The sequence below is a fragment of the Trematomus bernacchii genome, unplaced genomic scaffold (assembly GCF_902827165.1).
Source record: "Trematomus bernacchii unplaced genomic scaffold, fTreBer1.1, whole genome shotgun sequence".
Taxonomy (NCBI): Eukaryota; Metazoa; Chordata; class Actinopteri; order Perciformes; family Nototheniidae; genus Trematomus; species Trematomus bernacchii.
The window spans coordinates 6748372-6762936 of NW_022987342.1; the positions used below are offsets into that span (position 1 = coordinate 6748372).

Sequence of the window (14565 nt, forward strand, 5' to 3'; positions counted from 1 at the left end):
AAAAGTAAGAATCAGATTTAAAAGTTGTGTTACACGAATAATGTCAGAAGGATGTGTAACATTTTAAAGTTGGAATGAGGTTTCTGAGTGAAAGTATGAATGAACAGTTAGCAGTTGAGGTCGCATGAAGATTTGTTGAAGTCTGAAGAATTTCTCCATTGACTTCCATGTTAAACATTTGATGAATTATGGGATATATCTCTGGAATTATGAAAGTTATGAATGAGAAAAGTAATAGCCATCGATTCCCGACCGAGCTGAACGTTTTGATGTTTGAACGGAGTTTCTGCAATGTTCAATGCGGGAGGAGAAGAGGTGCAAAATTCCGGCGGAATAATAATAAAGAATTTGAATAACATATAGTTGGAATGCTGTATCAGCATTCCCACTAAATAAAGGAAGCCGGGGGACCAAGAAAGGGCTAGGGCCCGAAGGCCAGGGTGAACAGGTGTGTTTTTAATGATGATTTGAAGAGGTCCAGGGAGGCAGCATTATGGATCTCGGCAGGAAGTGCATTCCAGAGGGTGGGGGCCGCAACACTGAACGCCCTGTCACCAACAGTTCGGAGGCGAGAGCGGGGGATGGAGAGCAGGCCCGTGTCTGAGGACCGCAGACTCCGAGAAGGGGTGTAGGGATGGAGGAGGTCCGATAAGTACTGGGGGGCGAGGGTATGGAGGGACTTGTACGTGAGGAGTGTTTTGTACTGAATCCGGGACTTGACCGGCAGCCAGTGTAGGTGGATGAGGGTGGGGGTGATATGTTGCCATGGCTTGGTGCGGGTGAGAAGCCTGGCGGCAGACATGTAGCTTGGGCTTATTCCTCTGCTTTCTTTGCCTTTTTAATGCCCTGCAATCCATGGTAAAAATCTGCGCTGCAATTGTGGGAGGAGGTGGGGGTCAAACTAGGTAATGTGATTAATTTGTATATTTTTTTGTAATTGCAAGCTATCAACGTCAATGTGTTCACACCCTGTTAAAACTTAAGAGACAGGTTGCAACAACACATCAAGAATGTGTCAGTTCATTTCCCGAAAACCTGCCTCATCTAAACCTAAGACACAATATTTAAAGGTTATCATGGGGAGACCCTGGATTTAGCAGGTTTATAGTACCCGACTGTTTTCTGAAAGTAAACAGTGACAATAGTTGCATCACTTTTCACAAGGTTCCAATATGAAGAAAAAACATTTGAATCAATAGGATGGAAAATGTTAATGTTAATTCTATTAACTTTCAGGAAACAACAGTTTTTATTTTGTTTTTAAACCATAATTATAACTAGATTATGTAGTTTAAGACTCATTTGGCGCGTTCACACCAGAGTACTTTTCCCACAATAGTTCATCAGAACTACGATATATTTGCGTTCACACCAAAAAGCCCCAGGAACTAAATTAGTTCATCAGAACTAAAGCAGATCGCGTTCTGATGAACTATTGTGGGAAAAGTACTTGGTGTGAACGCGCCTAATGTGTTCGGGCAAAAAACTGTCAATATGTAAAAAATGACACCATTTAGGTATCATTATAAAAGTGCTGTGATCTTCAACCTCATTCCCACCTGTAGAGGCGGCAATAGCCCCAACTAAGACTGGAGGGATTCCCAGTATGGCGATGGAAAGAGCAGCAGCATAGCAGGTTAGCTGGGCTGTACGTGAAGAGGAGGCAGAGAGCGTCCTCTGGTGGAAGCACTGAAATGAAAGACTACCAAGACCCTGGTAGAAAAGAGCACATGGAGAACCTTGTTGAGGGTGAGAAACAATAACCAAGATATACAACAAATTATCAGATATACTAATACAAGGGTACTTTCCTGTTTTTCCTAATACTAAAAGAAAAGTTCAGTGAATGTTCAGAAAAAACATAAAGATGAATACTTCACAGACAAATGTAATTCCCCCTTTAATCAAGTATTCCTATAACCAAAGTATTACATATGCTGATTCACCAGTACTGTTCTTAATGAGACACAGGAAAATCTAAATATCTCTCCTGATGTGGTTCAAGGCTACACTCTTTCCCAGGATGCAATGGGCAAAACCAGGGGAAAGGTCAGTGTTAACGCTGTAGAGATATTCCTGACCCGCAGTATCACTGTCTGATATAGGAACCACAAGTCCCTAGAAAGGGTTAGGGTTAGTCAGCCTTTTGAAAACATAACAATTACACCAAACACTGCACCAACAGGACTCAATTAACATAAAAAAACTCACACTGAGCATGTATTTAAGTTTTGTTTCAACATTGGCAAGCAGCGCATATTATGGTGGGGGCCATTCAACAGGACATTTTGAGTGTTAACTACATAGTTTCCTGCATTCTGCTGAATTTGTATTTACATTATGTGCCTTCTGCATTTTTTTATTGCTGGAAATGTCTTTCAGGTGCCATGTGACCTGAAGACAAATGATTTACTTGTATGTCCTCTTTTGTTTTGGGGAAGTAACATATTATATTATATTATGGTTAATGATCATTAACCTATTTTATTAATATGTTTTTACGCAAGATTTCTGCCGCACATTTAAACATATCCCATATATTTGTATTTTGCCTCTTTTTAGATATAAAAGCAATATAGATATAGATGATACAAGACAATAAGTTATAGACGCTGGACTGGCAGTGTGGTGTAATTGTATCAGTTTGGCATTTGACCTGTTGATGATGTCACAGATGGACTCAGTATTAGATCAGGGTTACAGGCTTTGTGTGCAGTGGAAGTTTTCTCTGTCACTCATGCAATTTAACTTCCAACTGTGTAAGTACAATTATCTCAAGTCTTTTCTATGTAGGAATGCGCCTTAAAGGTAGGGTAGGTAAGTTTGAGAAACCGGCTCGAGATACACTTTTTGTTATATTCCATGGAATGCTCTTAACATCTTAAGTAAATATCTTAAGTGCTTTGACAAAAAATCCATAAAAAAATGTCATCTGTGGAAGCCGTAGTACTGTAAAAAGCACAACCAATCATTTTATCCGGCCCGGCTAAAATAACTGGATGGCCTACCTGCCTGTCAGCCTTCCATCTGTGCACAAACTTATCTCGTGCCCTCATTGGTCATGTGCGCGTTCGTGTGTGTTGGAGGAGGGGCTCTGTAAGTGGCAGATTTTCTCCGGTTGTGTATTTTCAAATTCTAGCGATCTCGAGCCAGTTTCTCAAACTTACCTACCCCACCTTTAAACATTGTGTTGAGAGTGGTCCCTTTTTTAGATGTGGACCACAGTCTCCTGCTAAAGGGAATATTAGGGCTGTCTATGTTAAAGCGCTAACACTTGCTTTTAATCTGTAAACCTTAATTAATCACACTACAGTTTGACCCCAATTTCCTCCTGTTATTCCAGTTACATTTTATACCATGAATTGCATGGCAGTGATAACAATAAATACCTCAGTCTAACAGCACACCTAATCTATGACAAATGTTCTGCTCTCAGTCTTCAAGTGTGGTGAAAACAGAGGAATGGTGTTTTCTGAACCATGCACCAGTATTTTGAAGTTGCACAGGAGTGTGAGATAGTGGAGGGAGTCACCACTGTAGGAGCAGTGCTGGCAGTATGATAGCAGCAGAGATAATATGCCCAGTGTGGCTCACATTACACAGAAGGGAATGACAGAGGCTTTGTAAATGCGTTTGCTAAGTGTCGGAAAATTGTCGGACTTCAAGCCAAATATTTAGCATTCATCAAAACTAAGCTGAGTTGTTATAATAAATAAAATAATAACTTTGATTTCCCTGACCAGTTGGTTGTGCATTTCTTTATTACAACCCCACACGTGTAATAATACATAGTATTTTAAACTTAATCATGATCAATCACAGATTCTTATTGTGATTAACACAATAAATAATTTCTAACTATACGACTAGAAAATACGCAATTGAACCATTCCACTTCTTGACCAATTTCAACAATTTCAACAAAGCTAAACCATGTAAATACACGGGGATTCTGTATGAGAGACACATTTGGCGGTTTTCTATGGGGTAAGGACTGAACAAGGGAGGCTGGTGTTGTGGCATGGTTGTAACCCCAAAAAAGAACAAAAATGAGATTTGCATTTGTGTGGAAATGACAGTGTCAGTGGACAAGCCAATGACAATTCACAATCCGGGATCCTTCTAGCAACCTCCTCTGTGTAAAATATCATCTTTACTAGATGTCATAAAAAAACTCAGCTTACTTAAGATAAGATAAGTTAGGATAAGATATACTTTATTGATCCCAAATTGGGTTAGGGTTATTTTCATCACAGCAGCCTGTCAGAACAAGGCATTGCAAATTATTTCAAATATAAAAAGAGTAGAAAACTAAAACAAACATAACATTCAGTGCCTGTAACAGCATGGATGTTTGTTTGTCTGTCACACATATATGTGCTCTGAGCTAATGGGTAGAAGCAGCGTTACATGCACTGGTGAATATTTAGCTTACGATCATTAGGAAGTCATCAATCCACTTCCAGACTTGGTCCTGCCGCAGAGTGCCGACCCAGGGTTCTTGGAACGTGTGATTGAAAGCAGTCTGGGCAATGTTAGTAGATGACGGGTTGAGCAGCAGGAAGGGGACACACAACCACTGCAAACAGATATTGAGATAATCAGACTGAAGACCAAAGCGCAATAGTTATTCTGTCAGATGTTAAAAACAAATAGAACCTCACATTCAACCAAACGTCTGTTCAAATCAATCCAAAAACAAGTTCTGGAGCTTCAGATTTGTTTTAATGATTTCCTGCTCCACTTTTTAATGGAAAAATAAGAGGGCGGTTAGTGCACTAATTTGCACATCAGGGGGTCAGTAGTTTGATCCCAGCCCCTGCAGTCATCATGTTGAAGTGTCCTTGGGCAGGGTACCCTACTGCCTATTGCTCCTGTAGGCATGTCTATGGCATTAAAGTGTATGTAAGTTGCTTTGAACAAATGGGTCAGCTAAATAACATCTAAAAAAAGAGTAGGTTTGAGAGCTCCATTTCATTTTGTTTGAAAAGTTTGTACAAACCTAAGATTGGGATAGTTTGGATGTTTGGAGGGCTTTTGTGGTTTACATTTTCTCAAGCAAGGTGAGAATTTAAAATATTATAAATATAACGTACAGTTAGTAAAGTTATTTCCGCAGCAGTGCATTATTTAAATGTTGTGCAGTAAATTATTTATATTCTCCAAACTGGGGGCGTGCCAACCACCGTAGGTGATACACTGACTATCCCTCCAACACACACACCTCACTCAGCCCTATTTTATCCATTTACATGACATCTTACCAAATGTTCTTAGCATTACAGCTGGATTTATTGTTAAAAGAAAACACAACAATTCTGGAAATAAATGTGTTATTGGCCTTCAGAAGCAACACTTTAAAAAAAATGTATAAACAAAAAACAGGTTAAATGCAATAACTATTTTGAGGATTTATTATGGAGAAACAAAACTGAATACAAAATGATATATATGACTTGAAATGTTATGACGATACAATGATTTACAAAAATAAAATGATTTATTGATTTATCAAGATGTAGGTTGAATGCATGTTGGATGGTGGAGCTTTAAACAAGATGTAAATACACAATCCTGAAGATATGAACTTCTTTAAAAATAAACGTGGTAATTTAAGATGCTTGTAACTCACCAAACCAAAGAAAATGAGACAGAGTTGGATGACATCAGTGTAGGCCACTGAATAAAGACCACCTAACAACGTGTAGATGATGGCCACAGATGATGAGATCCAAACAGAATAGGCGTAGGGCAGGTCCAGTATCACAGTCATAGTTGCTCCTGTTAGAGAATACACAGACACAGAAAACGTAATGCAATACATTTTATCCATTACTAGTGTTGTTTTACATGGTTTGTATGTATGTTTACCTAAGCTAAGCAGAGTGCAGGACACCCACAGCACATCCACTAGCAGCGCCGGCAGCACCAGAGCAGTGCTGAGAACTTTGCCATACTTTATCTGGAAAGGGTCCATCATGGTGACATACTCCTTATCCCTCATTGGCTTTGCAAAGAAAATACCACCTATTGCAGGGGATGAGATTTTAAACATTATATTGCATTCCGACCTTAATTATTTAATGGTGTGGGCACTGTGTATGTAAGCTGCTTGAATCCAGAACACCAAGCTTTGTTGTCCATTTACTGTTTAATAAAATCTCAATAAAACAGATGAAATAAGAGACAGAAAAACACAAAGATTATATCTTTGCCTTCTGCTATTACCTTACCTATAATGAAGGACACTGAGTATTGTAGAGGCATAAGAGCCCATATTAAGCCCATTTTAGGAGAGTACACAGCCTCAGCCAAACCCATGATAAATCCACCTCCAACCCAGGTAGCTGCAGAGGAATGAGACACACACGCTTGTATTAGTACACATGTTTCTACTAGTTGTACGTCTGAGTATGAAGCAGTTTAAATATTGCAGATATTTCCTTACATTTGAAGTCCAGATTTTCTGTGCATACTAGTGGCAACAGTGAACCACTGCGATTGTGGCAGGATGAGAGTCCTAATCCCTTGTAAAGCATATTCTCCTCGTTTGGCTCCTGTGAGCATATCACCACCAGGGGGCACCCTATAAAAGGGCAGAGGTTTCTAGCTGGCTGTCTCTTGTTTGTTGGTACACAGACCCGCCCCACTTGCATGTTTGCCGTGTTTGCTTCCGCCACCGGTGCAGTGGAGGATCCTCCGGGTGCAGCCTGTCAACGCAGCCATAGAAAGCATGAAGCTCTCTCCTCTCTGCGTCATCGATAGGAAAGCCTGATCGGGCCAATCCAATGATTAGGGGACATCTGCTGTTTTGCTTCACCGGAGAAAGTGTATTTATCGGCACAACTGCTGTTGATCCTGCCTAAATGTTTGGGCTACTGCTACTATATTGCTGCTTCTGATTGCTGCTTCTGGCCAGCTTTGCGTCGCCTACTGCGGAGGCGCGCTGCTTTAACTGCACGCCTTCCTGCTGCTTGCTTGGGCCGACACTCGAAGTGTGGAAGTCATTGAACTCTGGGGCTAACTCCCCCCTATAACTTGTCCTTACTTTGGCCAACTTGATTTAAATTAGTTTGTTTATTTTATTCTAGTTAATTGTTTATTTTGTTTAACTGAACCTTTTCTCTTGTGATTTGTTTTATTCTTAAATGTTTACACAAGTTATCTGTTTATGAGAACATATTTGCTATTGTGTTTGTTTATTACTTTGATTGACTTATTTAGCCCCCATTAACTGCATTTCCCTCTTTGTTTCCCTACTTAGTTACTGAGAGCTGAAGGTGGTGGTGCTGGTGTCCAAGGTGGTGGTTTTCCTCTCTTCTTTTGTGTGTGATGTGCTCCCCCGGGATTTGATTTCCTGCACGTATGACTGGGGTGATTTAAGTTTGGTTTGTTTGGGGATTCTTCCACTCACTCGTCGACCCTATCCCCCCACTGGTAAGCCTCAGCCCCTAATTCATTTTTTCCCTTTGTGCTACAGCCCTGTGTGACTGTTTTAAACTGCATTTTAAACTATTGACTTGTGCTAAATAAAATTGTATATTTTTCATAAATTGAAACCACGTCTCCGGCTCCATTAGTATTCGAACCTATGTGTCCTCTGAAAAAGTGTTAATATTTCCTTGGGTGAAACTCCCAAGGTGGCGTTGTCGGAATTGTGAATGGTGTAATCAAACCAACTTGAACAAATACATTCACTTATCCTCCCCTCTGCGGCTACTGCCACAAACTGGCGTTGTCGGCAGGATTTACTTTTTGAGAGCAGAGACGTGTGTTTCAATTATTTATTATTATTATTAGTGTTGTATTGTGGCCATTGCTAGAAGCTAGTTTACCCTGTATTAAGTGTTTTATATTGTGTTCCGAAGCAAAACAGCAGTTGGTTTCTTGTGGACCTTTGGCAAGTCAGTGTTTATTATTGTGTATTGCCTGTCTATTTTGGTGCCCTATCTCCACTGAATTAGCAACGGTGTAGCTATGGAGGGAGAGTTACAAGAGTTGAGGGTGTTGCAGGAACGGGCTGTGGAGGTGCCTGGTCCTAGTGCTGCCCCTTTAACTGCTACTGTTCCCCCTTCTAATCCTTTCAATGCTAGTGCCCCTTCAGCGGATAGACTGGTTTTTGTGCCCCGAGATAGGAAATGTCCTATGTTTAGGGGGAGATCAGGAATAGGGTTGAGTGAGTGGATCGAGGAAGTACAGGCTTGTATGAGAGCGCGCCGTTTGTCTGTATCCGATCAGGCATTTTTCTTGTTTGACCATCTTGAAGGAGAGGCCCGTGATGAGATAAAATACAGAGCAAGTGCAGAGCGGGAAGACCCTGTCAAAATAATTGCTGTGTTGACAGAGCTGTATGGTTGTTCTGATTCTTACGTAGCTTTACAAGAGGCTTTCTTCTCCCGACGGCAGCAAGAAGGGGAGACTTTGCAGGAATTCTCCCTTGCGTTGCTTAGTCTTATGTCATCTGTAAAGCAGCGGGCGCCTGATGACATGCAAAATGCAGAGGTTTTGCTACGCGACCAATTTGTAGAGCATGTCATTGATTGTGCATTGCGACGAGAGTTAAAACAGTTTGTGCGTTGACAACCTACTGCGGCATTACTTGATGCTAGGGCGGAAGCAATCAGGTGGGAACGTGAGGGTTTGCCTGGTGGCAATAGGGGCCGAAGTCACTCTGTCCCTTCAGTTCTTGGTCTACAGTATGGAGTTCAGGGTGGTCCTCAGGTGGTGACTGGCTATCAGGTGTCTGAACTGAGTGAGATGAGAGAGATGCTAAAACTCCAGCAAGAGCAGCTTAACACGCTTACTCAAAGCATTTCTCGTTTCCAGGGCTCTCAGCTGCGCAGTCGCCCCCCCTTATAGTGGCCCCATAATTTGTAGACGTTGCCAGCTATCCGGTCATTTTGCCCGTGAGTGCGATGGGGTACGTGTTGCTCCTCGTGCTCGGCCGTCCTCACCTGCTCAACAGTCTAGCGGGCAGCGCCGTTTCACTCAGCCATCGGAAAACTAGCGCCCACCGAATTACGGAGCCACAGTTCGGGGGGTGGAGTCACAGGCTCAGGAGAAGCTTCTAAGCTCATGTCTTCTTGTCCACATTTAGATGTAAGCATGGGTGGAGTTAAGGTTCCTTGTTTGGTAGATACTGGGTCCATGGTGTCGACAATCACAGAGAGCTTTTTCCATCAGCATTTTGAACCCTGGGGCCAGGAGAGGCTCCAATCTTGTCACTGGCTGCAGCTCAGAGCAGCCAATGGGTTGGCCATCCCTTACATTGGCTACTTGGAGCTAGAAGTTGAGCTTTGTGGAAAGGTAATGGCAAGCTGTGGTGTGTTGGTGGTGAAGGACCCCCCCGGTGGTGTCTCTTCTGCAGTCCCTGGTATTCTGGGGATGAATATAATTCGCAGATGTTACAAGGAGCTCTTTGGCCAGCATGGTTTGGCCTTGTTTTCTTTGCCTCCTGTATCGGAGGCCCCCGAATCATTCATTCAGGCTTTGCAAAAATGCCATCAGGCCAGTGTGCAGGCCCCTCCTGACAGTTCAGGAGGGGTAAAAGTGCGTGGAAGGAAGGCTTGTCGTATCCCTGGTGGCATGATGAAGATTGTTGCAGCCACATGCTCAGAGCAGTACTCAAGTGGCACTGTGTTAATTGAGCCCTTGGATTCGGGTCTTCCGGCTGGATTGCTTGCCTCTCCAGCTCTGGTTCGGGTGGAAAGGGGCACCGCCTACATCCCTATTGTGAACGTAGGCTCCGCAGACGTGTTGCTGTATCCCCGCACACTGGTAGACACACTCGATGAAGTTAGGCTAGTCAACTTGCCTGTTGGTGTCACCGAAGTACCATCCTGTGTGGCCAGAGTGGCATCCCAGGCTGCCTTTCCCTCTGTGCCTGACCAGCTGGATGCTCTAGACCTGTCTTCCTTGCCTGCTGAAGAACAGGTTAAGGTACGGTCACTTTTGACGAAGCACACATCTGTCTTTTCTGCTCACGAGGGGGACTTGGGTTGCACCACCTTGATCTCTCATGACATCCCTCTTCTTGATGACGTCCCCGTGAAGCAACGCTATAGGCGCATTCCCCCGTCTGAGTACGAGGTAGTGAAGGAGCACATCAACCAACTTCTTGAGTCACAGATCATAAGAGAGAGTTGCGTGCTAGTGAAAAAGAAGGATGGTAGCCTGCGCATGTGCGTAGACTACAGGCAGCTGAACAGCAAAACCAGGAAAGATGCTTTTCCTCTCCCTCGAATCGAAGAGTCTCTTGATGCGCTGACGGGTGCTCGCTGGTTTTTCACCATGGATTTAGCCAGTGGGTATAACCAGGTACCAGTTTCAGAAGCAGACCGGCCAAAAACTGCGTTTTGCACCCCGTTTGGCCTCTTTGAGTGGAATCGGATGCCCTTTGGACTCTGCAATGCTCCTGGCACTTTCCAAAGATTGATGCAGCGGATCTTCGGGGACCAACAATGCCAATCTTTGCTTTTATACCTTGATGACATCGTGGTATTCTCTTCCACCGTGGATCAACATCTTGAGAGGTTGGAGGTCGTGCTGAGAAGGCTACAGCATGAAGGCTTAAAGGCTAAGCTCTCAAAGTGTGCTTTCTTCCAGCGAGAGGTGCGTTACCTGGGCCATGTGATTTCTGACCAGGGTGTCTCTACTGATCCCAGCAAACAGGAGGTGGTAGCCAGTTGGCAGCCCCCCACTACCATCTCTGGACTGCGGTCGTTCCTTGGTTTTGCCAGTTACTACCGTAGGTTTGTGGAGGGCTTTGCCAAATTGGCTGCCCCTCTACATACGTTGGTGGCTGAGTTGGGAGGCACCAAGTCCAAAAGGAGATCAGAGCGTGAAATCGCTGGGAACTGGACTGAGGAGTGTCATAGGAGCTTTGAGGCTCTCAAGACAAAGCTCACCACGGCACCTGTGCTTGCCTATGCTGACTTCTCCCTCCCATTTATTCTGGAGGTCGACGCAAGCTTTGGTGGCCTCGGAGCTGTGTTATCACAGGAGCAAGGTGGTAAGGTCAGGCCCATAGCTTATGCCAGCAGAGGTCTGAGGCCCACTGAATGCAACTCTGCCAACTACAGCTCCATGAGGCTGGAGTTCTTGGGGCTCAAGTGGGCCATGACCGAGAAATTCAGGGAATATCTGCTTGGTCATAAATGTGTTGTTTTCACTGACAACAATCCACTTAGCCACCTGTCCACGGCAAAGCTTGGAGCCACTGAACAACGTTGGGCAGCCCAACTTGCGTCTTTCGACTTTGAGATGAAGTACCGCTCTGGTAGAAGTAATGGAAATGCTGATGCCCTGTCCCGTCAGCACCCACCAGGAGTGCAAGATCTTGAAGCTATGCTCCCTAGCACGTTGCTCCCCTTGCCTTTACGGCAAGCCTTGCCAGTAGCAAAGGCAACACAAACGGCTGTCATAGCCCTGCCTCATCATACACAGTCTGATATGGAGGCACTTCAGCAAGCGGACCCTCTCCTTCAGGAACTCTTGGTGTTCTGGAGAAGGAGGCAGTGTCCTAGCAATGATGAGAGGAAGCAGTTGTCCCGGCAAGCATTGGCACTGCTCCGCCAATGGGACCGGTTAGTTGAGAGGAGTGGGGTCCTCTATCGCCAGATCTTTCGCTCTGATGGGGCTGAAGCAGTTCTGCAGCTGCTTTTGCCAGCTGCTTTGAGAGAGCAGGTGCTCACCGAAGTCCACCAGAGGCATGGCCACCAAGGTATTGAAAGAACCTTGGAGCTACTTAGGCAGCGGTGTTACTGGCCAGGTATGTCCTCCGAGGTGGTACATTGGTGCAGCAGTTGTGAGAGGTGTCAAATTGCCAAGGACACTCGACCAGCGGCTCGTGCTCCCATGGGACACTTGCTGGCTTCTAGACCCAATGAAATTCTGGCGATTGACTTCACTGTCTTGGAACCCACCTATAGTAGGTTGGAAAATGTCCTTGTAATTACAGACATTTTTAGCAAGTACACTTTGGCTTTTGCCACCCGTGACCAACGAGCCTCTACTGTGGCTCAAGTTCTGGTCACAGAATGGTTTTCAAAGTTTGGTGTCCCAGCCCGTATACATTCGGACCAGGCGCGCCGGATTCATTTTAGAAGTAGGGGGGCCAAAAAAGTGCGTGTGTATGGCCCAATCCCAAACCACGCCCTACACACTCCCCCTCCGTGACGGAGTGAACTCCGTGGAGTGACACATGAGGCTCCCTCCTGTCAGATGGAGGGAGACAGCGGCAAGCTTTGGGACAAACTCCCCTCTCTCCGGCAGAAACAGGAAATGCCGTAACTACAACGGTTTCAAATCAGCATCTCTTTGACAAAAAATGTAAATTAATAACTCAAATAAAACATCTTTAATTGTGTTACTTTTTTGTAAAGCTCTTTTAGTTTTAAACCTTATGTTTATAAGCTTATTAGTTTTTGCAACAGTCTGTAAATATACACAACTTTATAATAAAATGCACACAATTACCTTTTTCTAGACTAAACACAGGTAGCCTATGATCCTAAGTTAAAAACATATGAGGTTATCATGAGGTTGTTAACATCGCAGTTTATCAGTGGGTTATTGATTCTGCGTCAGTCTTAGGACAGTCATACTATGAAGTCTTCATGGACAACATAATCAGCTGATACCCATCGTACAGTCAGAGACAACTGTTCATGGAGGCTTGGGCACTTTTTCCAGTTATTAACTCCGGTATTAACATAGCTATCATCTCCACATTTTGAGAAAGTTACAAGCCATTTGACAGCAGCAAATCTGCATATTTCACAGAAGGCCCGTTTAGTGGTTTTGCAAATAATTAACCACTCTCTGTTTTTGTACCATTCTGCGTTGAAGTACCTTTCTCTTTGCCCAGACGATCTAGCGGTCTCCTTTTTTTCGACAGTTAGCTGTACAGCTTTACCCGCCTCAATGTCCTGACAACAAACCTCCATGCAGTCGGATGGCGGTGGGGGGTGGCGGCGGCGGTGGTTTTGACAGTCTCTGCGGCCGCAGAGCTGCTGCTTTTGGATTTATCTATTCTGGCTTCGCTGGTTCTTCTATGATTGATGAAGGTCCAGGCTCCGGAGAAGTGGATGTCAGGGATGTGACCTTCCAGTTGTTAAATGTAAGTTTAGATTGACTGTATTTAGTTTTCTTCTGCGCTGGTTCTTCTGACTTGTTTGCAAGTGTATCTATTCTTTCTATCTGGTTTAACGGCTGACACACACAGAACAACGTAACAAATAAAGTAAACAACGTAACAAATAAACACATCTAAGCTTTTTTATTGGTTGTAATTTACATGGATACATTTGAATGGTGTGACAATGTCCTATTTGATTGGGTTAACATTTACATATTCTTCCTGTTATGTCTGCCTGCTTTATTTTACCTAATGCAAACCTGCTCCATCGAAATCAGTCGCATTGACGCGAAGACACATTTTGAGTTGTATACACTGTTGGAAAGAGGAGATTCCTAGCTTTCTAATGATATCAGGATAGTTTTTGTACTCCCAAATATTAAGCAAAATATGTCACATTATATAATGACTGTTACCGAGTCATCATTTTGAGAAAAAGGCCTTTAAAGTTTCCTCTTCTCTGGAAGCGGAGCAAATGATCAAAGTAGTAACGGAGGGAAGATATTTTCGTTTGGATTACTGGTCTGGGGGAAGCCCGCGAGTGTGTATACGTGTTTGTGTATTTTTGCGTTTGTGTGTGTATTGTGTTTGTTTCCCGGGGAAAACACTCACAAGAAACACCGGCTGTTCTTATGCGTGCTGTGACGTAAAGTTACTCCGGTCTCCGCTTGTAATTATGCCGTTACAAGCTTCAAAGTTGTATTTATCATCTAAATTTGCCGAAACAAGTTTAATATTCTGAAAGCCAAGACTTTGTTTATTTGAAATCAGATACAAACAAACTGTAACAGACCCTGCCGTGTTATATATGATTACTATACGCCTTACATTCATAATTTCAGCAGAGGGAGGGGAAGCGGCGCTGTGGAAGAGCAGAGTGGCGAGTGAGAGGCGAGCTGTCATCTTCCCTTTACAAGCTTCAAAAATGCCTGTAGCTAATGAGATTGAATATAACAATAACAAATAACAAAATATACACAGCTAGATCAGATCGCGTTTTAGATGCGACTTTAGAGTAGAGGGGAATTATTGAAACGGGATGTGTACAGTGTTCTGCGGCATCCGCCGCTGCGAAAATGTAGGGCAGGGCTCAAAAGTGGGGGGGCCAATGGCCCCCTGGCCCCCCCGCTTCCGGCGCCCTTGATTCGGACCAGGGTCGAAACTTTGAGAGCATTCTTATCCAACAACTTTGCAGCCTCTATAACATTGAAAAATCTCGCACTACTCCCTACCATCCGGCGGGCAATGGTCAATGTGAATGGTTCAACCGAACCCTTCACAACTTGCTGCGTACTCTGCCTGTGTCTCGGAAACGGGATTGGAACTCCTGCTTGCCACAACTACTGTATTCTTACAACACTACTCCCCATCAGTCAACTGGTGAATCTCCATTCTTGTTGATGTTTGGACAAGAGCCAAGGCTCCCA

The 14565-nt window shown here is 43.9% G+C and overlaps 1 protein-coding gene across 1 annotated transcript in view; it reads right to left on the reverse strand.

Annotated features, from left to right (window-relative positions):
- The window catches only part of LOC117481283 (high-affinity choline transporter 1-like), a 40787-nt gene that overhangs the window by 12750 nt on the left and 13472 nt on the right, over positions 1 to 14565 (reverse strand). The window contains exons 3-7 of the mRNA XM_034128921.1: positions 6234 to 6347; positions 5872 to 6027; positions 5633 to 5781; positions 4436 to 4579; positions 1560 to 1713 (exon numbers count right to left, since the gene is read on the reverse strand). Coding sequence (XP_033984812.1) covers positions 1560 to 1713; positions 4436 to 4579; positions 5633 to 5781; positions 5872 to 6027; positions 6234 to 6347 — 717 coding nt within the window. The remainder of the gene's footprint in view (positions 1 to 1559; positions 1714 to 4435; positions 4580 to 5632; positions 5782 to 5871; positions 6028 to 6233; positions 6348 to 14565) is intronic.